Source organism: Nycticebus coucang, chromosome 2 (genome assembly GCF_027406575.1).
Source record: "Nycticebus coucang isolate mNycCou1 chromosome 2, mNycCou1.pri, whole genome shotgun sequence".
In the NCBI taxonomy this organism is placed as follows: Eukaryota; Metazoa; Chordata; class Mammalia; order Primates; family Lorisidae; genus Nycticebus; species Nycticebus coucang.
In genome coordinates, this window is record NC_069781.1 from 45697884 (window position 1) to 45724599 (window position 26716).

General features: G+C 47.5%; 1 protein-coding gene across 2 annotated transcripts in view; it reads left to right on the plus strand.

The window, feature by feature from the left end:
- Positions 1–24359, plus strand: part of BAG1 (BAG cochaperone 1) — a 44244-nt gene extending 19885 nt beyond the window's left edge. Inside the window, exon 7 of one of the 2 annotated variants that reach the window (XM_053570716.1) lies at positions 3165–6682. In XM_053570716.1, the coding sequence (XP_053426691.1) occupies positions 3165–3275 (111 nt within the window). In that variant the 3' untranslated portion in view covers positions 3276–6682. Of the gene's footprint in view, positions 1–3164; positions 6683–24225 lie in introns of those variants that run through there. The other variant, XM_053570708.1, reaches the window with a different exon arrangement.
- Positions 24360–26716: the final 2357 nt, after the last annotated feature.

The window sequence follows — 26716 nt, forward strand, 5'->3', positions numbered from 1 at the left end:
CCTGAATATCAGCTGTGGCAGCATCACTTGTGTGCACGTGTGTGCATGTCTCAGAGTGCTGGCACAGCCCAGGAGAAAGTTGTGCAGGGTGTGAGTTGCCCCTCTCTCACTTGAGTTCTTGGCCTGAGTGACAGTGCTGGCTGGGGCAGACAACATCCTGGGGTCAGGGGCTGGACTTTCAAACAGGCAGAAGATAATTGGGCCATCTGAGGGGACATGTTATGGGGTTGAGGACCACCAGAGGGATGGAGAGGAGCTGGACTTCAGATTCAGGGGAGGATACTAAGGAGGACAGTGTAAGATCTGTCCCCCACCTGTGCCACCCCCAACAACCAGCTCCCTAAAGTAGCCAGAAACACTGACCTACTTTACTGGGTTGGGCTAGATCTTTTATATCTATTTTATTTATTTTATTTTTCATTTCATGTCATGTCATTTTATTTATTTATTTTTTTGAGACAGAGTCTCACTATGTTGCCCTCAGTGGAGTGCTGTGGTGTCACAGCTCACAGCAACCTCCAACTCTTGGGCTTAAGTGATTCTCTTGCCTCAGCCTCCCAAGTAGCTGGGACTAGAGGCGCCCACCACAATGCCCAGCAATTTTTTGTTGCAGTTGTCATTGTTTAGCTGGCCCTGGCCAGGTTCAAACCCACCACCCTTGGTATATGTGGCTGGCGCCATAACCACTGTACTACAAGCCGAGCCATGTCATGTCATTTTAGTAGAAAGGAGGTGTCTCACCATGTTGCCTAGGCCAGCCTCAAACTCCTGGCCTCACCAGTCCTCCCACTTTGGCCTCCCAAAGTATGGGGATTATAGGTGTAAGCCACCATGCTCAGCCCTGGATCTTTTATGTCAAGTCATATCTTCTCCGTGCCCACCACTGTTTTCCAACCTAAAACTTCATGGTTTGCGGTACTCCTGTGGAGTCAGCATTTGCCATCCTTCACGATCTGGATGTCCTGTTTGGTTTTCCTAGAAAAACAAGGGTGAGACTACCTTCTTAAGAACTATAACATACCCTTTAGGGACCTGGCCTGGCCCACCTAGACACCCCACTGAGCTCTGTCCACCCTGCCCCCTGGAAGATTTCGGCTTCCTGAACTTTGAACCATCACTGTGTGCTGATGACTGCCAGGTCTGTCTCCAGCTCAGATCTCTGTTTTACCTACTCATGAAATTGCCCATTGCACATCTCTGCTAGGATGTCCCAGAGGCTTAACTGTCCACAAACATCACTGCCCCCTCCAAACAGCTACATACCCCCAAGATGTCACTCAAGTCCACAAGTTAGGAGCCCCCATGTTGCCTCCACCTTCCCTTCCCCTCTCACTGCTAGTCACACACTCAACCTGTCCTCAACCTATCAATCCTATCTCTTAATCACAAGAGTCTTTAATTAGCCTAATCCTTTTCTTTTCCTTTTTTTTTGTTGTTTTTTTTTGTAGAGACAATCTCATTTTGTCACCCTCGGTAGAGTGCCATGGCGTCACACAGCTCACAGCAACCTCCAGTTCTGGACTTAGGCGATTTTCTTGCCTCAGCCTCCCATGTAGCTGGGACCACAGGCATCTGCCACAATGCCTGGCTATTTTTTTGTTGCCGTTAGGCCTGGGCTGGGTTTGAACCCGCCACTCTCGGTATATGGGGCCAGCGCCCTACTCACTGAGCCACAGACTCCGCTCAGGATGATGTCTTGTTGCTCCTTATATTTCCTCAAATACAAACTTCTTTTTTTTTTTGAGACAGAGTCTCTCTATGTCACCCTCGGTAGAGTACCATGGCGTCACAGCTCACAGCAACCTCAAACTCTTGGGCTTAAGCAATTCTCTCACCTCAGCCTCTTAAGTAGCTGGGACTATGGGCACCCGCCACAATGCCTGGCTATTTTTTGTTGCAGTTGTCACTGTTGTTTAGCTGGCTCAGGCCGCGTTCGAATCCCGCCACCTTCGGTGTATGTGGCTGGCGCTGTAACTACTGTGCTATGGGTGCCGAGCCACTCAAATACAAACTTTATTTCACATCCCAAGGACTTTTCTTCTTGTCCATGGTCTCAGTTACCTCTTATACTAACTCTGAGGTTTTACTCGTGAAGAAACTAACAGCAAATAGGTGACCTGATATACCAAGGCCACATTCCAATCCAGTTTACCTCTCTGACTCATGTCTCATTTTACCTCCCCCATTCTACCTTAAATTTTATCCTCTAGACCAGTGGTTCTCAACCTTCCTAATGCTGCGACCCTTTAATACAGCTCCTCTTGTTGTGGTGACCCCCAACCATAAAATTATTTTCTTTTTTTTTTTTTTTTTTTTGTGGTTTTTGGCCAGGTCTGGGTTTGAACCCGCCACCTCCGGCATATGGGACCGGCGCCCTACTCCTTGAGCCACAGGCACCACCCATAAAATTATTTTCATTCTACTTCATAACTGTAATTTTGCTACTGTTATGAATCGTAATGTAAATATCTGATATGCAGGATGTATTTAGGCAACCCCTGTGAAAGGGGGTCGTGACCCACAGGTTGAGAACCGCTACTCTAGAATATCTTTTTATATTTCCTCAGATACAAACGTTCTTTCCCTTTTAGACCTTTCCAAACTCTCTTCTACCTGGAATTATCTTCCCTAATTTCTTTTTTTTTTTTTTTTTTTTTGCAGTTTTTGGCCAGGGCTGGGTTTGAACCCGCCACCTCTGATATATGGGACCGGTGCCCTACTCCTTTGAGCCACAGGCGCCACCCCAATTTCTTTTTTTTTTTTACTAATTTCTTTTTCCTAGCTTATTTCTGCTTATCCCTGAGGGATGAGCTTAAATATTACCTTCTCCAGGCAGTCTTCCCTGTCCTCGCCCGTTCCCTGCTCCCCTGACACCTTGTGGGCCCATCTGAGCCTTGAGCTTTCTGTGCTGTAATTGGCTGACCATCAGCCTGGCTTCCCCCTTAAAGTGTGTTCAAGGAGGTCTGTGAGGCTTCGTATAGTAAGTACTCAATAAATAATTATTGGCTGGAGAAATTTAAGAACAAAGGAGGTTACCTAGTCAAGGGCAGAATGAGGAAAAGAACCCAGAGTTTCTATCACCTCTCCCTACCCCCACCAGCTCTAGCTTTCTGCATGGATCCAGGTCCCTTCTCTGAATTATGCTTGTGTTCATTCTTTTACAGGTAACGGTCAGGGGATTCCTTAGGCCAAGCATGTGTGAAGGAAGAAGTGGATCAAATCTTGCTTTTTCAGACTTGCATGCACCAGAGATGGGGCCCATCCACGCAAGCTGAGGTTGGGGGTGGACTTAGAGCCTGAATTCTGCCACTGATCAGCTCTGTAACCTTAGACGAGCTGTTTCCACTCTCTGTGCCTCAGTTTCCTCACCTGTAAAAATTGTAAATAATAATAGTGTTCCTCTCAGGTGGGACGAATTGAAATAATGTATATAAAGTGTAGCAGCTCGTATAGTCTATGGCTAGGAGGAGTAAGAGTTATAAGTAACACCAGTAGCTCAATGATGGAACACCTTGGTGAAAAGGGCATGAGAAGGGATTTAGCTCTCCTAACAAGCATGAGAGTGCTCACGAGATGAGAGTGTTAGTGAATTGGCAGTCTCTACACCTGTGGTGTTGAGAGGCATGAGATCAGCCTTATATTAGGCTGGGGAGAAGGCAGTCGGGAGCGTGCGCATTCTATTAAGGACCCGCTTACTCTGACTCTGTCTCCTCTCCTGCCTGCAGAACACCAGCACAGTGTCTCTCTGCGGAAGCTTACAAAGCTTTGCTATAGACTGCTAAAGGTCTATTCTTCTAAGACTACGTCACCCTCAAAGACTATCTCTCTCTCTCTCTCCCTTCTGCTGAAGCAAATAGCCCTCAGGCACCTAAGAGCAATTGTTCTCAAGCAAGGTAGCTCAGTGGTCCAGGTCCAGAACCTAGATAAACCAGGGCTGGAAACCAACCAGTCCTGCACCCTGATAAGTGATATCCACAAAGGGACACCGACAATAAAGTATTTGGCTCTTTGGCACCCAGTAATCTGGATTTTGATGGACTGAGGGAAAGATGAGGCTGCTGTGTGGGAAGCTTGTCCCGAGCCTCTTCGTTTACCTATGTGAAAGGGTGAGTGGAGGGCCTTGAGGATGCTGGCACTGCTGCCTTGGGATGCAGACCTAGGGCCAAGGTAGACTCGAGGTTTAGGGACAAATTGGTGTTTGAGCAGGAATAAATGATAGAATGGGGTTGGGGGAGGCTGTCACACTCCACTGATCCATTCAGTGTGCCAGAGTCACCTCTTTGGCCTGAACCCCACAGCCTGTCTGCACCACACTAGCAGAGAGCATGCCCTGTCCTGCTGAGCCTGCCTGGGGAGATCACACTGATGGAAGGTGCCTTGGGGACCAGGCAGGGTCAGACTCAAGGGCTTTGAGGCCAGGCTCCAGACTGTGGTGAGAAGGCTGGGCCTATTGAAGGGGCTAATCTGGGGAACAGGCAGGGTGCCACCCTGGCCACCTTGGAGCCATTGAAGGTGTCTGACCAGGGGCATGGAGAAGAATAATCAGCACTGGTTACTCAACATGGATGAGAAGACTCCTCTCTACAGAGGTTAGGCCAGAATAGCTATCACTGCCTTACCATTCTTGAGAAAGTCAGCTTTCCTGCAAACATTGACATTTCTGAAAGACAAAAGAAAAGGGAAAAAAAGGCAAGAATTAGATGACTCAGCTCTAGGCTCCAGGGGTCTGAGGACAGCTGCTTCAGGAGGCTTGGCCCAGCCATTACCTAACCTGGAATTCTTCAAGGAAAGGTATCCTCCAGACAATGGGGCTGTCAGAAAGCTGATGTGGTCTTAGGTTACATGAACAGAGACAAAGAATTAGGGAGAGCACAGTTCTAGCCCATTCCTCACTAGCTATATACCACTGGAATTATGTCCTATACAATAAAAAAATTCAGTTATTATATGCCAGGCATTGAGAATACATGATTTTAACTAGTTTTCATACCTCTCTTACCACTGTGAAGCAGAGGGAAGAAAGAGGCAGAGGTGGGTACTGTGGTCCACTACCCAGAGCCTTCCTGAGGACTGAGGCACTAATTTCCCCAGCTGTCAGGAGGATTGGCCAGCAAGAACTTCCCTAGGAATTACCTTGAGAGAATGGAGCTGCCTGGACCAGCCCATATCCATTGACAGGTTGATTAGAGTACAAAGGCCCTGACCACCTAGTCTCAACTTAGAACAATGCTATAGGGCCAGCCCAGCTCCAAAGCTCCCTATAGGATCCCCTGAAGCCTCTGTTGCACTATATCAGCATCTGGGTCTGCTTCCCTCACCCTTTGTGGGTGGCACTCCCAAGACCACTCCCCAGTAAGCTGCATGCAGATCTCAGAGACTGTTTCCTCGGACATTTGACTGAGCTATGACAGAAACTCAAAGAGGTAAGGCAGTGCCGTTCATTAAGGCAGAGCTAAGATTTTCACACAGGTCTGTCATTATTCAGGGCTTCACACACACAGTTGTTCCCCTCAAAGTCTTGCTGAACTGCGTATAGGATGTAAGCAAACTGTGATGTGACTGGCAAGTGCAATGGGCAGATGAGGGAGCTGATTGCCATGCCTAATGGCACAGGTGGAAGGAAGGGTGTCTAAGTAACTTAGAGAAGAGCAGCATGCTTTCTCTCTTTTTTTGCAGTTTTGGCTGGGGTTGGGCTTGAACCCACCACCCCTGGTGTATGGGGTCGGCGCCCTACTCCTTGAGCCACACAGGTGCCGTCAGAGCAGGATGCTTTCTGAGATCTCTGAAGGGCTGTCGTCGGGCTGAGGGAGGGAAGCACTGCTTGTCTCCATCCCACAGAACAGAGCTCATCAGTATGAAGGGGCTGCGTGGAAACTTGGGTTCCATCTGAGGCACAATTTTCTCAGGGTTGCATCTGAGGCACAATTTTCTTAGTGGGAACTATGCCACAATGTCGGAGGCTGTCTCCAGAAGTAGAGTCCACCATCACTGGAGGTAGGCAAGGCAATGTGGTTTTAGCTTCTGGAGATGCTGTCACAAGAGACTTCTAAGGCAGAGAGGAAGAAGGGAACCCAGACTGTCACCTCTGGTGTGGTTTAAGCCTGGCCTTGGGGGATTGAAATGTAAATCTGGACTTGTCACTTGTCACTGCACTGCTTAAAAACCTTCCATGTAGGCTGGGCAGTTCACACCTGTAATCCTAGCACTCTGGGAGGCTGAGGTGGGTGGATAGCTTGAGTTCAGGAGTTCGAGACCAGTCCCTGTCTCTAAAAAATAGTCGGGGCATTGTGGCAGGTGCCTATAGTCCCAGCTACTTGTGAGGCTGAGACAAGAGCATTGCTTAGCCAGGCGTTGTGGCGGGCACCTGTAGTCCCAGCTGCTTGGGAGGCTGAGGCAAGAGAATCGCATAAGCCCAAGAGTTAGAGGTTGCTGTGAGCCATGTGACGTCATGGCACTCTACCTGAGGGTGGTACAGTGAGACTCTGTCTCTACAAAAAAAAAAAAGAGAGCATTGCTTGAGCCCAAGAGTTTGAGGTTGCTGTGAGTTGCTGCGAGCTATGACACTGCAGCACTCTACCAAGGGCGACAAAGTGAGACTCTGTCAAAAAAACAAAACCATTCCATGTCATAATTGCCAAAAGTAAAAGTGACCCAAATGTCCTTCAACAGGAGGATGAATAAGAAATATAATGGGTACTACTTAGCAATAAAAATGACAAGTAATTGATTCACACAACATGGCTAAATCTCAAAAATATTTTACTGAGCAAAAGACTAAGCAGGAAAGACTACATGCTGGGAAATTCTAGAACAGGCCAACTAATCTATGGTGAAAAAAAGATGGCCAGGTGCTGTGGCTCACGTCTATAATCCTAGCATTCTGGAAGGCCAAGGCAGGTGGACTGCTTGAGCTCAGGACTTAGAGACCAGCTTGAGCAAGAGTGAGACCCTGTTTCTAAATAAATAAATAAATAAGAAAGAAAAAGAAAAAAAATAGAGTAGTGCTTGCCCCTAGGGGGTGCAGTGGGGTGGAGATTGAGTAATGTGAGGGAAATTTCTGGGGCAATGGAATGTTCTGTATCTTTGTAGGGTTTTGGATTACACAAAACTCATTGATAAGATTCACTGAGTGATAAGATTTGTGAATTACATGATATATAACTGTTGGGGAAAAGAAAAGCATTGAAAAAATATATATATAACCCCTTCCATTGCTCCCCTCTTGTGATCACTAAACCTCCCTATGGACTTGAGCTCCTTAGTCTTATATTTAAGGCACTGCATGAGCTGACCTTAAACCTGGTCCTTGGGCTCACTTTCCAGTACACCTCTAATGTCCATAAGCCCCAGCTGTTCCTCTCTGCTCACTGTTCCTGGAATATTCTGCTTTGGCTCATGGGGTGCCCCCTGCCTGAAATGACCTCATCCCTGTTCTCCTATTAGATCACACACTCCTTTCCAAGCTCAGATGCTGCCTCCCAGTGAAACTTTCCCTGATGTCCCCCACAGTTTCCTGAGCAGACCTGGATTTAGGCTTCTTTCACCCTGCCTCCCTCTGGACCTGAGCTCCTTGGGCTTCCTTTACCTCTGCTCCCTATCAGCCAGAGCACTCCTTAAAGATATAACTCACTGTTCAGCACCCTTCAGTGCCTCCCATTTCACTCAGAGGAAAGACCGCATTCTCACGTTGGTCCACTATACCCAGTATAGTTCCCAGTTACCTCTCTCATGTTTCCTGTCTCTCTGTCCAAGGCCCCCCAGCCACATTGGCCTTGCAGTACTTTAACACTCTAGGAATGCTCCCACCTCAGGGCCTTTGCATTGGCTGTTCCCTCTACTTGAAAACCTCTTCTCCCAAATAGCCACAAAGCTCACTCCCTCACCTTCTTCAAAGATTTACTCAAATATCAGCCTCTCAGGGAGACTTGCTCTAATTTGGAATTGTAACCCACTCCCAATCCCTACCACTCCTGAGCCCTTAATCATCACCTAATATACTGTGTAACATACATCGTCCCTGTCTCATTTATTGTCTTTCTCCTCCCCTAACCCACTGGATTTAAGCTCCATCAAGACAATTCTTTTTCTGTTTTGGTTATTGATTTTCTTTTTAAATTTCAGGTTAATGTGAGGATATAAACAACTACGTTACTATGTTTGCATTTGTTAGGTAGAGTTCCTCTTGTAGTTGTGTCCTGCACCCAAGAGGTGTGCCATATATCCTTATGTTGTGCCCTTTATTATTATTAATATTATTATTATTTGAGACAGATTTTCAAGCTGTCGCCCTGGGTAGAGTGCTGTGTCATCACAGCTCACGGCAACCTCAAACTCTTGGGCTTAAGCAGTTCTTTTGCCTCAGCCTCCCAAGTAGGTGGGACTACTAGCGCCTGCCACAACATCCAACTATTTTTTGGTTATAGTTGTCGTTGTTTGGCAGGCCCCACCTGGATTCGAACCCTCCAGCTCTGGTGTATGTGGCTGGCGCTCTAGCTGCTTGAACTACAGGCGCTGAGCCTGTTGTGCCCATTAAGTAGAAGTACATCAATCTCCCTCCTCCTCTCTTGCCCCTGCTTTGCTCCCCCTTCCACCAACTTGAACATTGTTATGTCTTAAAGTTTCAGGAAAGTATCTGGCAAAATAGCTGTGAGACTGCAGAGGTGCCCTAGGCCCTGAGGAGGCCCTACCACAGGTCTATGTATCCATCCCCAGGCTAGGGCTTCAGAAAGGGGCTCTCACATGTTCACAAGCCTCAGTCCCAAACCACAGCCTGTCACATCAAAACAGGAGCTCAGAGGACCAGGACTCTGTTAGCACCCTCCATCCTGCAGCCAGCATACTTGTCTGTCTCCCCTAACGGCTGGGACCCACATCTCCCTTTTGCCTCCCCAAGCTCCAGCCCACTAGTTGCTCAGTGCAGCTTTCAACTGGAACAATTCCTACTTCACAGCTAGAGAAACTCAGGCCCCAAGAAGAGAGGGGACTTTGGCCATTCTAGGCTAGAATCAGGATTGGGACCCAAGTTTCTTTTCTCCCAGCCCAGGACTTTCCCCACCACAGTGGCAGGTGCACAGGCAGAATGAAGGTGTATGCAGACAGCTGAGGCCTCACGGGGTGGTCCAGGCTCTACTTCTACCTCCACCCTCAAGCTCACCAATGAACAGAGAAGGTCACCAAGGCACAGAAAATCCAGGTTCTTCCCACTCACTCCTGTCTACAACAAGGAGAGCAGCCAAGGCCAGGGCAATCACCCACTGGCTGACAGCCATGCTGAGCCTGATGGTATAGCCTGAGCTAGCTGGGGCCTGGGTTGGGGAAATGATGGGACCTGTTTATAAAGCTGATCCACACTCTTATCTGGGGCCAGATGGAGAGGCCAGAGTTAATCTCTGTCCTCTGGCTTCTGGAAAGTGCTTGCTCCAGGCAGAGATGCTGAACTCCTGGTGAGATGGGGCTATGGGTATGGAGCTGGCAGATGTCTAAGGTGAGAAAAATCTTGAACAACTTGCAAAGTTGATTCCAGTCTGAGGGCTGGAATAGGGAGAGGAAAGTCAAAGTAGCAAGAGAAAAACTGAGAGAGAGAAAGAGAGAAAGGCCAAGGTAGAGAGAGAGGGAAAGAAAAAAACAACCACTGGAAGGTGGCAGGAGGCAGAGGAAGGGGCTAGGGCCAGGTTCCCTTTGCCAATGTCTCCACCAACCCTCTTTGGGAACTCAGAAAAGCTGCTCTTCATCAGATAACCCATACATGAAATAGAGATGATGATTCTGGCTCTGCTTCCTCCTGGGGTTGCTGTGAGGACTTGGGTGGTGACAGCAGATGGGAAAACATTTTGCAGAGTATGAAAGTGAGGCATGAATGTAAGTAGAAATGATACTTTCATTCATTTTTTTGTACCATAAAGTAAATGCAACAAACAGACAAAAAAAAGGCAAAATAAAAAATATTAAAGGAAGATGCCCTCGTGCTTTGCAGGTATTATTTCTTTATTTGCATTTTAGCATATTAAATATAGACAAGATTCTTTCTTTTTTTTTTTCTATAGAGGATAGAGTCTCACTTTATCATACTCAGTAGAGTGCTGTGGTGTCGCACAGCTCACAGCAACCTCCAGCTCCTAGGCTTAGGCGATTCTCTTGCCTCAGCCTCCCGAGTGGCTGGGACTACAGGTGCCTGCCACAACACCTGGATATTGACAAGATTCTTTTGAAGAAAAATTGACATCTAAAATTTCCCTATACTCATACAATATTTATGAATGAATAATTTTGTTATCTATATTCAAAGAATTTCTGATTTGTAAAAAGAAATTTTATTTACTTTTTTTTGTGAGTAATCTCAAACTCTTGGGCTGAAGTGATCCTTTTACCTCAGCCTCCCAAGTAGCTGGGACTACAGGCGCCTGCCACAATGCCTGGCTATGTTTTAGAGATGAGGTCTCTCTCTGGCTCAGGCTAGTCTTGAACTCATGAGCTCAGACAGTCCACCCACCTTGGCCTCCCAGGGTGATAGGATTACAGTGCTAGGATTACAGACATGAGCCACCGTGCCTGGCCTAAATGTATTTCCTTAATTAATTTAGATAAGTGATTTTCAGCTCCATCTGTAGGTTAAATTTTCTTTGGAAAATTTTTAAAATACAGATGCTCACATGTACTCAGTGCTAAATTGAAACTAGTAGATTAACTACAGGCCTACATGAGAGAAATACTCAATTAAATTCAAGTAGGGAGGAGTGGGGAAAGGAGGTGGGTAAGTTCCCACTCAACAGGTACATTGCACGGCGTGGCACATTTACTGAGTGAAGGACACAACTACAACTCGAACTTTTTTAACTTCATGTTAATATGAAAACTTTTTTACAAAGATAAAAAAAATACAGATGCTGAACTTTACTCAAAAATATTTATTTTTTTATTGTTTATTTACTTTTTTTTTTTTTTGAGACAGTCTCGCTGTCACCCTCAGTAGAGTGCTGTGGCGTCAATAGCTCACAGCAACCTCTGACTCGAGCTCAAGAGATCCTCTTGCCTCAGTTTTCCTATTTTAGTAGAGACGGGGTCTCGCTTTTGCTCAGTCTGGCCTTGAACTTGTGAGCTCAAGCAATCCACCCGCCTCAGCCTCCCAGAGTGCTAGGATTACTGGCATGAGCCACTGCGCCAGGACTATAATCCTAGCACTTTGGGAGGCTGAGGCAGGAAAATCAGGTAAGGCCAAGAGTTCAAGACTACCTGCCAATTTCATTGTTAATGGCTTTGAACAAAGAGAGTTCTTCACATGAGAGATCTGCTTTCCTGAGACTCCTTGGGGTCCCAGCTTTGTCTCTGGCCTCCTCTACCTGCATGAAGCTCAGGTGAGCACCTCTAGGCTGAGCAGGTTCAGCCCTCTCCAGCTTTGTCTCTGGCCTCCTACCTTGCACATGACGAAGCTCACGGGCCTCTCTTCATTTTTGTCAGGTGCCAGGTTAGAGTGAGAAATGGGCAGAGGGGAGCAAAAGGGTTTGTCTTCTTTGTGGCAGGAAATGGCTGTTGATGATTCTAGCTGCTGCAAAGGACCAGGAAGTTTGAATTATGCATCCCTCAGAGTACAAAGCAGCATCATGGCAGCCAGTGGAGTGCAGAGCCCTACCACTCTGACCCCACCCAAGGTCTCTTTCCTTAAACAAACACCTCCTAGATTCACTCACAGTTACAAACTTCCTAATCTGTCCTTCCATCAAAATGTGAGCTTAACTCCTATATCCAAATGCTGTTGGACAGCACCACCATGGGTGTCAGTGCATTCTGGTAAACCTCATTCTTTAATTCATAATTTGTCCATACATTCAATAACAGTTTGACGAGCAGCTCAGTGCCGTGGCCCATGCTGAGTGCTTGGCTATGGCAGGGAGTAAGTCAGACACAGTTCTAGTCCTCATGAGCCTGTGGTTAAGTGGGGCAACAGGTACTAAACGAGCAGCAGAATGGTATCATCACTATGAATGAGACGTGCTCAGTGCTGTGAATGTTCCACCTGGGAGACCAGAGAAGGCCGAGGGTGAGAGGCAGGACAGGCTATAACCCACTGGAACTGTAGACAGAGGATACAGATGTGTGAGGGCCCTGAGGCAGGAAGAAACTTGTCACATCCAAAGAACAGAGAAGTCATTCAGGGAGGGAGAGGTCAAGGAGCAGGGGGTGACCTGAGAGGGTCCTAGAATGATCAGTGGGGGCCAGATCAGTCTTGGTCTCTGCTCCCTCACCCCACCCATGTTCTAACAACTTCCAGTAGTGCCTTCCTGCTGAGTGTGTACATTCTGCTTCCTATCCTAAATAGCTCTTTTTTTAGACATGGTCTTGCTCTGTCGCCTTGGCTAGAGTGCAATGGTGTTGTCATGGCTCACTGCAACTTCAAGCTCCTGGGCTCAAGCAATCCTACTGCTTCAGCTTCCCCCATAGCTAGGACTATAGGCATGCATGGGCCAATTTTTCTATTTTTTATAGTGATAGGGTCTCATTCTTACAGGCTGGTCTCAAACTCCTGAGCTCAAGTGACCCTCCTGCCTCAGTCTCCCAGTGCTAGCATTTGCTAGCATTACAGGCATGAGACTCCACACCCAGTCCCTAAATAGCTCTCTAATCCATCCCTGCTCCTCCACACCTACCACCATCCCCCAGTCCTAGACTCTGTTGCCTCCAACCTGGCCACCTTGGTAGTGTCCTGACTCATGTCCCTTGATCTCCACCTGCCATTCCAAACCACTCTGCATGTAGCAGCCACAGCAAACTTCCTGAAGAGCAAAGCTAACCAAGCCATCCCTGCTTAAAATGCTGTAAGGGTACCCACTGCCAACAGGATGAAGGCCAGGCTCCTTAGCCCAGTGTTCAAGGCCCTTGCATATCTGATTCCAACCCACCTTTCCAGCTTCATTTCTGCCCCATCCAACCCTGCACCAACACTTCTTTTTTATTTTTTTATTTTTTGAGACAGTCTCACACTGTCACCCTCAGTGGCATCATAGCTCACAGCAACCTCAAACTTTTGGGCTCAAGCAATCTTCTTGCCTTAGCTTCCCAAGTAGCTGGGACTACAGGTGCCCAGCACAACGCCTTCTAGTTTTTTATGCTTTTAACAGAGATGGAGTCTCACTTTTGTTCAGGATGGTCTTGAACTCCCAAGCTCAGGCACTCTTCCCACCTCAGCCTCCCAGAGGGTTAGGATTATAGGTGTGAGCCACCGCCTGGCCTCCTGTACTTCTTTAGTTCTGCCGAACCCTTTGCACAATTTATTCTCTCTGCTGGCAATGCCAGGTCTCTCTATCTCTCCACTCCCATTCTATAAAAACCAGTTCACCTGGGGCGGCGCCTGTGGCTCAGTCGGTAAGGCGCCGGCCCCATATACCGAGGGTGGCGGGTTCAAACCTGGCCCGGCTGAATTGCAACCAAAAAATAGCCGGGCGTTGTGGCGGGCGCCTGTAGTCCCAGCTACTCGGGAGGCTGAGGCAAGAGAATCGCGTAAGCCCAGGAGTTGGAGGTTCCTGTGAGCTGTGTGATGCCATGGCACTTTACTGAGGGCCATAAAGTGAGACTCTGTCTCTACAAAAAAAAAAACAAAAAACTAAAACCAGTTCACCCATCCTCTCTTATGAAACCTTCCCTAACTGCCCTTCAGCAATCTGGACGTATTCAAACACCCGCTCCCATGGCTCCTTCCACCTCCTCTACCAGGCTTGCCCCTGCACTCTGGTGGTATTTGCTTATTCACCTTGCAGACTAAATTGTAAGCTCTCTGAGGAATGAGGACAATGTTTCATTTATCCCTGTGTCCCTGGTGGCCAGTCTTGAGCTCAAAGATGTTGACTGACAGATCCCAGGGTGGGTTGGAGGACAGTGGGCCCAAAGGCAGAGATGGTACCCACTTTGGGGAAAAAGCTCTGAAGGGGAAGCAATTGTTGTTGCCACTGATCTCTTCATGTCCCTGGGACAACTGGGAGAGCCCAAGAGAGCCCCTGGCACATACGAGACCCCAGGTGGCATGGCCTAGGTCAGAGTGCCTGGTGTGTTCCTCCAGCCTGAGCCAACCCTTCTTTCCCTCTCCCTCTTATCTGGGATGAAGAATAATACAGGGGACAGTTCTGGACCAGGAGTGAGGTGACCTGGGTTGTTCACTCAGTCAACAAGTAAGTACCTACTATATTCTGTGCACTGTTCTACAGTTGCCAGGGATTCAGCTACATTTAAGACAGAGAAAGTCCCTATCTCAAGGAGCTTACATTCTAGTCAGGTAACAGACAACAAAGAAATATGACAATAAATACCTGACAGATTATGTAGGAGAAAAATCAAGTGGTGCTAGGAGTGAAAAGGGGAGGAGGCTGCCCTTCTACACAGTAACACAAGAATAGAGAAGGAACAAGTCCTGCAAAGATCTGGGGGAAGAGCCTGCCAAACAGAAGAACTGCAAGTGCAAAGTCCCAAGGTGGTGACAAGTGCAACTGGCTCAAGAGAAGTAAATGCCAGGGAGCCCGTTGTGGCTAATGGAGTGAACAAGGAAGTGAGTGGCAGGAGGGGAGGGCCAGGTCGTACCAAAGTCCCAGCCCAGCCACCCTCTTGGGTGCATGTCTTTCCCCCTTTGGGCCTAGACATGTTCTCTGAGAAATGGGCTCACCAGTACTCCCAGGGCAGCTGTGAGAACCTGTTAGTGTGAGATGAGATGTGTGCAGCCACTGTGATTCCAAGGAAGGGGCTTGGGTGGGGATTCCTGGAATTAGGGCAGAGGCCAAGGCCTAAACACTGGGCACCTACACAGGTTCTGGGATCAATACAATTAGGACAGAGATGTCCCCAAACTGGGCTCAGGCAAGGAAGCTGGGGAATTCCTCCATCTCCTGCCTTAGATCAAAGTAAAGACCTAAAACTTGCACCTTATCTGGGCCAATACTCCACAGCATCTCACCCAACAGCTTCCATGCTGTCTGCTCAAGCTTAGACTGATGCCCAGCACTTCCAGGAATACAGCCTCCCCCTAATGATGACAATGCTGGAGTCATCAGGTCTGAGTCACTAGTCCTACTGATGGGTGGAGGGAATAGCAACCTTGTTTGCCTTAAGATAAATGAGCTGATCTCATGGAGGCTTTGGGCCTACCAGATGGCCTGGCCAACATGGCTTGCCCCTGGACCACCTTCCCCAGTCCCCAGCCCACATCCTGCTCTACCCTGCCTCCAGACTCAAGCGCCCCCACTTGCCAATATACCTGTGTAAGCAACCTGGGTGTGGCCATCTACTCTGGGGTAGGCTGGTCTGGACCCAGCCAGCTCCACATCCTGTCCTGTCCTAGGCTTCTTAGCCACCCCACTCCATGTCCCACGACTAAAGACCATTCTGCCCATTATACCTGGTTCAGAGTTGCAGGGCCCCACACATGGGGGCAGTGAGAAGAGACTTCTTTAAGGGGAGTCTACTTTTTATCTACTTTTGGGATTTGACTCCAAGGAGGACTTGATGATGAAATGGGCTGAAGTCATTCCTCCATGGGGGCACCCACGCTGCTGTTCAGTGGACACTTACCATGAGGCACCAGTCACTGTGCCAGCTCCTGGGTCTGCAGAGATGAATGATACCTAGAGCCTTATGCTCAAGAAGCCTGCAGTTCACATGTGGTGGGGAGGTGGAGAAGACACACGAGCAGGTATTTATAAAATTCCGTGGTCAGAGCAGTGATAGAAATAGTGAAAGGGATATTCCTTCCTCTTCAGTATCCTGTGGAACCTTTGCTCAGTATGTCCAAAAGTCAACCTACCATCTCCTCTCTGCCCATAGTTGCCCTACCTCCTAGTTCCCCCACATGGGTAGACAGTACCACTGTCATCCTTATGCGCTAGGCAGAATTATCTTGAACTTCTTTTTTTTTTTTTTTTTGAGACAGAATCTCAAGCTGTCACCCTGGGTAGAGTGCTGTGGCATCACAGCTCACAGCAACCTCCAACTCCTGGGCTCAGGTGAGTCTCCTGCTTCCGCCTCCTAAGTAGCTGGGATTACAGGCACCCACCCACACGCCTGGCTATTTTTTGGTTGCAGCCATCATTGTTGTTTGGCGGGCCTGGGCTGGATTGGAACCCGCCAGCTCAGGTGTATGTGGCTGGCGCCTTAGCCACTTGAGCCACAGGCGCCGAGCCCATCCTGAACTTCTTTCTCTCTTTTGCATTCAAGGACTTAGGTATTACTGATTCACCTCCTTGCTACCTCTCACATCCATCAGCTCCTCTGCATTTTGTTACTCATGTTTTCTCTCTGCCTCCGGGCTCACCTCCTCCAATTTGTCCTCCATTCTGCTTCCAGAGTAATCTTTCTGAAATACAAAAGATATCATCCTTCTGCTCAATTATGATTGATCATTTAAAATTATTCAACCACTATTGACCTGAGGATGAAAATCAAACTCCTTGATATGATATACAAATTGTTCCATGACTGGGCATTTGTTGTCTCTCTCACTTCCACTCTGGCCATTTACGCCTTCACTCTGTCAGACAGAACCACCTGCGAGCTTTTGTCCCTCCAAGCCTCTTCTCACGCTGCTCCCTCTGCCGTGCATGTCTCTCTATTCCCTCTTTTGGGCTCTCCCCCCAGTACCTTGGGCCACCCCAGTTTGGGCCCCACATCTGCACAGATGTTCATTCTGGCAGCACCTGTAATATTCCATGGTCCTATCTTACTCATGTGACTATCTCCCATTCTTTCTTATTAAAGAGAGGCAGGGGACATCTGATTCACCTCATATTCCCAGTGGACATTCCTGCACAGGGCCTAGTATATGTGTATTGACTATGTGAATACACCTGGCACTTCATGAAACTTCAGTTCAGCAAGGAGCTCAGCTTCAGATTCTTGGTCAGTTGGATCGAGAGGTTTAGGGAGTACTGAGGACCAACTGGGCTCCAGTGGGCTTAGTGGATCTAGCCATTAATATCCTATACTGTGTCCACATAGGTAGGAACAGAAGTGGCGCTTTTTTCCAGCGACCACATTTTCTATTAGTTCTTTGTCAACCTGGCTGGACAGCCAGAAACCCAGCATCTCCCCCTACGACCTAAATGTGGTGTTTTATCTCCAAAGCATCCCCCAAGACCATGCTTTGATCACCTCCAACTGGGAGGGATTTTCACACTAGTCCTCATCCCAGAAGTGGGACTGTACAAAAGACCTGGTATAAGCCAGGTGTGGTGGCTCATGCCTGTAATCCCAGTACTTTGGGAGGCTGAGGTGGGTGGATTGCCTGAGCTCATGAGTTTGATACCAGCCTGAGCTAGAGCAAAGTCCTGTCTTTAAAAATAGCCAGGCATTGTGGCAGACACCTGTAGTCCCAGCTACTTGGGAGGGTGAGGCAAGAGAATCACTTGAGCCGGAGTTTGAGGTTGCTGTGAGCTATGATGCCATGGTACTCTACTAGGGGCAACAAAGTGAGACTCAGTCTCAAAAAAAAAAAAAAAAAAGACCAGTGGTGCCCATAGTTCAGTGGGTAGTGTGCCAACCACATACACCAAGGCTATTGGGTTTGAATCCAGCCCGGGCCAGCTAAAACAACAACAACTGCAACAAAATAGCCAGGCATTGTGCTGGGTACCTATAGTCCCAGCTACTTGGGAGGCTGAGGCAAGAGAATCACTTGAGCCCAAGAGATTGAGGTTGCTGTGAGATGGAACGCCACAGCACTACTGAGGGCCACATAGGGAGACTCCATCTCAAAAAATAAAAAAAGACCTTGTGTTCTGAGGTCATGGCTCATTTGAACATTTCTTTTTTTTTTTTTTGTAGAGACAGAGTTTCACTTTATTGCCCTCGGTAGAGTGCCATGGCGTCACACAGCTCACAGCAACCTCCAACTCCTGGGCTTAGGCGATTCTCCTGCCTCAGCCTCCCGAGTAGCTGGGACTACAGGCGCCCACCACAACGCCCGGCTATTTTTTTGTTGCAGTTTGGCCGGGACCGGGTTTGAACCCGCCACCCAGGGTATATGGGGCCAGCGCCCTGCTCACTGAGCCACAGGCGCCGCCCTCATTTGAACATTTCCATTTATCAGTATAGCTAGTGGCTTACTCCTCTGAGCATCCATACAAAACAGCTTAGAACAAAGGCTGTCATGAGACCCTTTTTCTTCTCTTCTAGAACTCTGAGCATCTTTAGAAAGATCAGAGGTTAGCTGGGTGTTGTGGCGGGCACCTGCAGTCCCAGCTGCTTGGGAGGCTGAAGCAAGAGAATTGCTTAAGCCCAAGAGTTTGAGGTTGCTGTGAGCTGCGACGCCATGACGCTCTACCATGTGAGGATGAATAATGAAACTCTGTCTCAGAAAAAAAAAAAAAAAAAGAAAGAAAGATCAGAGATTATCACAGCCAGGTACAATGTGATAGACCACTATTAATTCTGTTCAGAATTAATTAATAGTGGTCTGAATTAATTAATTCTGTTAGAATCCTTGGGTCGCAAGAAATGCAAGCAGACTTTTGTAACTTAAATAAAACAAGAATTTTCCCAGAAGAATTTTCTGGGGTTGTCTTAGGTTGGACTCACCCAGAAAAAGACCCTAAGAAAAGATATTAGGTTCCAAGTAGTGTGGGGGAAGGTGATCCCAGGGAGCACTTGCAAGAGAGTACAAAGACGTAGGCAGGGAAGGGAAAGGGACCAACAAAGCTTGCAGTACCACAGAGGGTACCATAGAGGAAACTGGGTCTCAGTCCCAGCAGGGAGGGCTGGGACACTTTGTGGAACACATCTCAGAGTTAAACCCACTGAGGAGTAATGGAATCAGAGTATATCCACCAAATCCCAACAGTCACTGGTGGAGAGGTGCTGGAAGAGAGACCCTTAACTCCCTGGCACTATTGGCCTGCTCCTTTCACATCTCTGGACTTCCAGAGAAAGCCTCCCGGCAAAGGACCACAGGGGCTGCAGATGGAGGCTGCAAGCATGCGCAGGAATGGTGAATGGTAAGGGACTCAGTGCCTGCTATCATAGCTGCCTCCTCTCCCACAAATTACATGAAAATCTAAGAACTAGGCTCCCAAAAGAATTGGTCTCAAAAAGCCTAAATTCGGCTTGGCACCTGTAGCTCAAGCAGCTAAGGCGCCAGCCACATACACCTGAGCTGGCAGATTCGAATCCAGCCCGGGCCTGCCAAAACAACAATGACAACTATAACCAAAATATAGCCGGGCGTTGTGACGGGCGCCTGTAGTCCCAGCTACATGGGAAGCTGAGGCAAGAGAATAGCTTAAGCCCAGGAGGTGGACGTTGCTGTGAGGTATAATGATGACACAGCACTCTACACAGGGTGACAGCTTGAGGCTCTGTCTCAAAAAAAAAAAAATCCTAAAGTCATGTGTCTATTTTCTGGTCAGGAGAGGTGAGAGATTTTGATAGGCAGTCCCACAAAGATTGTATCCAGTGGGGGTGAGTAGGTCTCCAGCAAACTTGGGATCCTATTACCAAAAGGAAAAATGTTGGTCAGACAAAATCCACAGATGTCACATGCTGTTCCTTCACCTGCAGAATGAATTCACTCACAGGAGTCCAAGGCTTCATAAAGATAGATCAACAAGCCCCCTACCCACTGTGTGTCTCCTGGTCACAGTGTGCTACACAGAGTAACTCTTACAGTCGGGACACTGAGTCCTGCTGCTCCCAGTGGCCTTGCAGTACCTTAGGGGTGAGCCAGGTGGCACCTGTGCCTGCCCTGGTATCTGGAGACCTTGTCTGTGTGACCTTGGGCAAGTCGTTCAACTTCTTTTTTCTTCTTTTTTTCTTTTTGAGACAGAGTCTCACTCTGCCACTAGAGCATCATTGTAGCTTACAACAACCTCAAACTCTTGGGCTCAAACAATCCTCTTGCCTCAGCCTCAGTCCAAGTAGCTAGGACTACTGGCATGCACTACCTTGCCTGGCTACTAGTTTTCCTATTTTTAGTAGAGACGTGGTCTTCTGTTACTCAGGCTGATTTTGAACTCCTGAGCTCAAACGATCTACTCATCTCTGCCTCCCAGAGTGCTAGGATTAAAGGTGTAAACCACCACACCTGGCCAAAGATTCTTTTTCTTTTTTCTTTTTGGAGACAAAGTCTTGCTTTGTCACCCAGGCTAGAGTGTAGTGGGTCGCCACAGCTCACTGCAACCTCAAACTCCTGGGCCCAAGCAATCCTCCTGCTTCAGCCTCCAAAGTAACTGGAACTATAGGCAGGTGCTACCCTGCCTGGCTAAGTTTTCTATTCTTAGTAGAGATGAGGGCCTCACTCTTGTTCAGGCTGGTCTCAAACTCCTGATCTCAAGCAATCCTCCCACTTTAGCCTCCCAGTGTGCTAGGATTACAGATGTGAGCCACCGTGCCCAGTCTCATTTCACTTCTGAGCCTCTATTCTTCATCTGTAATTAGGGCTACCACTTGTGGTTGTACGGAATGTGTCCTGTTTGTCTCCAGGGAGTGCCATTTGCATTATATTCTACAGCACTGAAGTGTGTACTGAGAATAGTGGCGGGTGAGCTACCCAGCAGCAACCTTCAGAGGCCATGCAATATGCCCAAAGGATTGTGGGGTGTGCTGGGAAGCCCCAAAGCTTTATTTTATGCTCTTCTACTCCCCTACGTCTCTTTGGGAGCTGTAACCATACTCTCCTATTATGAACAGGCCTACCCTTCACAGTTGGTGGGGGAGAAGTATGGTTACAGACCATGTATCCTAAACTTTGTGGACTAAAAAAATCAGGAGACTTTGCCTATCTCCTTTGGTATATAAAAACCCAAGAAAAGACTTTGATTGGGTAAGTCATGTGCTCATCTCTGAGAGCAATTAATGTGGCCAGAGATTGGACATCTATGTTTGGCCAGGTTGAAGTCACTGGCACCCTGTTGTTGACAAAGGAGCAAGATAAAACAAGTAGCAATCATGTGGCCTGGCAGGCTATAGTTCAAACTGTTTCCTTCTCATGACCCTCCCCTTCCATGTCCAAGGTGCCCCTGGGTTGGTACACACCCTCTTGAGGGAGTGCACTCTCTTCCAGGGAGGTTGCTCTCAGCAGCCCAGGGACATTGGTCCAAGACAAGTGAAGGAGACTTCCGGTTTTCATACCAAAGGCACTTGATAAATTTTGCCATGTCAATTTGTTGACAGGTGAGGCCTTAGGGCCTATCTGCCCCTCCGTGGTGATTGTCTCTTGCCCGGCCTGAAAGCCACCCAGAGAACTCTGCTGCCCTCTGTCTGTGGTGATCTGGTTGTGGTCTCCTGCCCAGGGTGCTGGTCCTCTCTCCCAGCCTTGAGGAGTCCTTGGAACCTCACTAGGACCTCCTCCTCTTACCCTGTCCAAACCTGTGTCCCTTCCTCTCTGAGACTGAACTGAGGAGGGGAGAGGCTGAAGACAGACACTGGCAACATGAAAATAATGGGGGCCAAACCTTATTTGATCATGGCTCTGCCACTCACCAGCAGTGTAACATTGAGTACCTTCCTTAATCTCCTTGGGTGCTAGTTTCCTCTTTTATAAAAGGGGTATAACAGGCTAGGCTCGGTGGCTCATACTTATAATCCCAGCACTTTGAGAGGCTGAGGTAGGAGGATCCCTTGAGGCCAGAAGTATAACACAGTGTGACTCCCATCTCTAGAAAAAAATTAAAAATTAGCCAGGTAGGGCAGCGCCTGTGGCTCAGTCGGTAGGGCGCTGGCCCCATATACCAAGGGTGGTGGGTTCAAACCCGGCCCTGGCCAAACTGCAACCAAAAAATAGCCAGGCGTTGTGGTGGACGCCTGTGGTCCCAGCTGCTCGGGAGGCTGAGGCAAGAGAATCGCTTAAGCCCAGGAGTTGGAGGCTGCTGTGAGCTGTGTGAGGCCACGGCACTCTACCAAGGGCCATAAAAAGTGAGACTCTGTCTCTACAAAAAAAAAAAAAATTAGCCAGGTATGGTGGCATGGGCCTGTGGCCCTAGCTACTCAGAAGGCTGAGGCAGGAGAACTGTTTAAGCCCAGAAGTTTGAGGTTTCGATGAACTGTGAACATATCACTGTACTGCCTTCTATACCAGGCCACAAAGCAAAAGTGAAACCCTGTCTCCAAATAAATAAATGAATAAATAGATAAATAAGTAAATAAAAGGAGGACAAAAATAGCTTCAGGATAGGATTAATGGGATAATTTTTGTTAAGTATTGTAACTCAGCTTGGCACACTGAGAGCTCTTCCTCAAGGTGGCTGTGGTGGTCACCATGCTTTGTGGACCTGGTTTGGGGAGAGGGGAATTACAGGTTACAATTAAGGCATCAGATCTCTCCCAGGCTTACCTCACTACAGCCACAAATCTACTCTAACCCCCTGAAAAACCACACACTCTCAAGACTGAGAAATGTCTCCAGGGCAAAAGAAGCTTCTCACTTTCACGATACCAGAGTTTTCCACTGTCCTCAGTGGCCAAATTCTAGGACGGTAAGATACACTGAAAGGTCTATGGGGTTTCTGGGTACATTGGAGCTTTGTTCTCTGCTGTTTCTCCCTTGCTGCCTTGCTAGAGAGTTTCTAAGACCTAGGAACTTAGATACCTATCCAACCCTGCCCTACTGGTCTCCTTCATCAGGCCTGACATTGTGGAATAGATGCTTTCGGCCTCCCAAGGGGACTTCCTGTTCCTGGAAAAGTTGAATCAGAAGACTCTGAATGCTTGTCATTCCATGTCACTGGGAATATAGGGGTAAACTATGCAGTTTGATCATTTAGGGAAACCAGAAGAAATGATCTTCATATATTGGGAGTTTATTTCTTTGTGCTCCAAGAGCTATGCTAAAAACTTTACATGTACTACATATTATATAATCCTCACAAACCTTATGGGGTAGGCCTTACAATTATATTCATTTTACAGATGAGAAAAGTAAGGCTCAGAAATGTTTAATGTCATGGCCAAGTCTCCAGGATTATATGTGGCAGCACTAGCTTTCAGACCAACGTCTACCTGACTTTAAATGTCAGAGACTTCTTACTAGATTCTCCTGCCTACGAGAGATTCTAGTTTCAAATGTACACACCCAGAAACCTGCCCTGGCCCAGTAACTGAAGTGGGAGGGGTACAAGGAACCAAACAATTGGAAGTGACTCTTCTGAAATGTATGACCAAGCCTTGGCAGGAAGTTGTCAGAATAGTCGAGAGTGGACCACGGGTGGAGAGAACCTTCTTGAAGTTGGGCCCAGCTAGGGTCTAGAGTCCCTGAAAATAGGGACGCTCTGGAAAGCAATCAATCCAGAAGCCCAGGAAGAAGGTGGAAGGAGCTGCCACACATTTCCTGTAGCACTGATAGGTTCAGCATGCAGACCCTTGTGACCCCAGCTGATGTCTTCCACACAGCCAGCTGCAGTACCTATGGCCAGGCTAAGTTAGACGCGAAGTATCCAAAATACTGTCTCTCTGCCCTACCCTGCCCGCCACAACTGGCACTCTACTTGTCACCCTTTGTTTTTTTTTGTCAAGGCAGAGTTCTACCCTGTGCCCTGAACAGAGTGCAGTGGTGTCGTAGCTCACTGCAACCTCAGACTCTGGCTGTGGGCATCCTGCTGCCTCAGCCTCAGAGGCCGCTGGGATTACAGGCACTGGCCACTGCACCCGGCTGGGTTTTTCCATTTTTTTCATGAGTTGGGGTCTCATTCTCGCTCAGACAAGCCTCGTACTCCTGAGCTCAAGCAATCCTCCCGCCTCAGCCTCCCACAGTGCTGGGATTACAGGTGTGAGCCACTGCGCCCCACTTGTCAACATTTTTTTTAGCACTTTTGTTGTCCTAAGCACTGTTATAATCCCTTTCCATATATTAATTTACTGAATTCTTTGAGCCACAGGCACTGCCCAACTTACTGAATTCTTAAGAAACCCCTAAGGAATAAGCGCAATTATTCCCATATTACAGATGAGGCAATTGAAGTACTAAGTGGTGAAGTATCTTGATCATGGTCAGCCAGGGTGAGAGGAATCCTAAAGGGCAAGTCTCCAGAGGGCAAGGAGCTTCAGCAGCCTTTGGGTGTTTTCCTGAGCAGAAGTAGAGAGAGAGTTGGGCTGCTCCGAGTGCTCTGTGCCTTGGGGAGTGGGTAGCTGAGACCTCGAGGTTATACTTCCTCCTTCTCAGTGAATTTCTCCTGCCTGGCCCTAAGGCCCACCCCTCTCCCTGATGCCCTCTCTTCATGGAAAATGTGGTCTGGCCATGGACTCCTCAGCCTTCCTCTTCTTTCCCAGATTTGGAGAGGTGTCCCTGGACTCTCACCAGAAGTTCCTCCTCTGGATATGTCCGGCCGTAGGGTCTTCTGCTGTCCCTTTCTGGGAATCTACGCTTGCTGAGGACCCAGGCTGATCCAGGATGGAAAGGCTGAAGGAAAGGGCAGTGTAGTTTAGAGAAAAATCAGATTTAAGAATAAGACAGCATTGGGTTTGAACCCGCACGTGGCCACTCACTACAATTGGCAGAATAAAGCTCCCATCCTCCCAAATGTCTGTATCCTTACCCCCTAAACCTCTGAATGTTACTTGACATGACATAAGGGACTTGGTGACCGCGAATAAATTAAGGGTCTTGAAATGGGGAGATTATCCTGGATTATCTGGGTGGGCTTGGCCCACAAAGTTTCTTAGGAGGGATGCAGGAGAGTCAGAGAAGGATATGTGATGATGCAGGCTGAGGTCAGAGTGACGTGGGCCCTTGGGCCTCCAGACGCTGGCAGAGGCAAGGGACAGTTTCACCCCCTAGAGCCTCGGGAAGGAACAACTCTGCTGACTCATCTTAGACCTGTGCTCTCCAGAGTGTAACATGATACATTTGTATTGTTTTATGCCTCTGAGTTGGTGGTGATCTATTACAGCAGCAATAGTAAACTAATCTAGCAAGTTCCTCAACTCTGGGAGCCCAGATTCCCTCTGTAAAACAGTAATACTAATGCTTACCTTGAAAGGTGTCAGAAAAAAATGTGTACTAAAAACCTGGTTCATGACACAATTTAACAAATGGCGCTGTTATGAAAAGGAAGGAGAAAAAAGAGAGGAGAAGCAGAAAGAGGAAGAGGGTAAGAGAGAAGTTTGGTGGTGAAGAGAAGTTGGGTGATGGGCCCAGGTCCCATGAAAATCTGCCCAGAATATGACGTGGCTTTAATTCGTTTTTAATTCAGAACACTCTTACCCCCTTAGAATACCCTTACTATACCCCCCAATACACCCTTCTGAAAACTTTGCCTTCTGAGTGAAAAACTGATGTAAAGAACAGGTACAAGAGGCTGCTCCAATTTATGCCTCTGTACCCCCAGTGGTTCCATCCAACCAATGGGAAATGTCAGGTTGGTCGTTTGACCTTTCAATTTTCCAGGCTTGACCAACAATAGCCTGTGCGGGAATGTACAAATCACAAGCTGAATTCTTCTTTTGTAAAGGAGCAGAGTGGGTGGCCTGAGAGAGCGCTGTCACCTTTGTGTGTGTGTACGTGCATATGTGTGTGTGTGTGAGAGAGAGAAAGAGAGAGATCCAACTGCCTCCAGTTTCTCTACACCCTCCACAGTTTCCTTTTAACATTCTGGTTGGTGTAAAATGATATCTCATTGTGGCTTTAGTTTGCATTTCCCTAAAGACTGATGCTGTTGGGCACTTTTCCATATGCTTTTTGGCTGTTTGCTTATTTTTAAATGTCTGTTCAGGTCTTTTTGCCTACTTAAATAAATTGGCTTGTCCATATTTTTATTGTTTTGTTTGTTTTGTTTTGAGATAGAGTCTTACTCTGTTTCCCTGGGTAGAATCCCATGGTGTCATCATAGCTCATAGCAACGTCAGTTTCTTGGTTTCACATGATCCTCCAATGCCCAGCTAGTTTTCTTATTTTCAGTAGAGATGGGGTCTTACTCTTCCTCCAACTCCTGAGCTCAAACATTCCACTCACCTCAGTCTCCCGGAGTGCTAGGATTACAGGTATGAGCTACTGCACCTGGCCCATTTTTTTTTTATTGTTAATGTAAATTCATTGTTGGTGGCTGTGTAAAATGATACCAGTAATTAATGTGAAGAATTGCTTTTGCAGTTATTTATTTATGTTTTTGAGACAAGGTCTCACTATATTATCCAGACTGGTCTCAAACTCCTGGGCTTAAGTGATCCTCCTGCCTTAGCCTTTCTCAGAGCTGGAACTATAGGTGCACACTACTGTACCCTGCTGTTTGGCAGTGTTTTAAAAAATTACACATCAGTCCATCCTATGACCTAGTGATTCCACCCACAATAAATAAAAAACATATCCACAGGAAGCCCTATACATAAATATTCATAGGAGCTTTGTTTGTAATAACGCAAACTGGAAACAATGTCATTCAGTTGGTGGGTGCATAGATAAACAAACTCTGCTACATCAATACAATGGAATACCACTTAGCAATAAAAATGAAGTAAGTGTTGATACATACTATAACATGGATGAATGTCAAAGATATTATTATTCCTGGATGCAAAAGAGTACACATTGTATCATTCCATATAGAATAAAGTTCTACAACAGACAAAGCTAATTTATGGTGATAGAAACGGATCAGTGGTTGCCTTTAAGGTATGGTGTGAGGAGGGCAGGAAGGAACTTTCTGGGGTGATGGAAATGTTTTATTTATTGTTTAGAGTGGTGAGTATAGTGCTGTACACATTTGTCAAAAATCATCACATTAGGCTTGGCACCTGTAGCTCAGCAGCTAGAGCGCGGCTACAT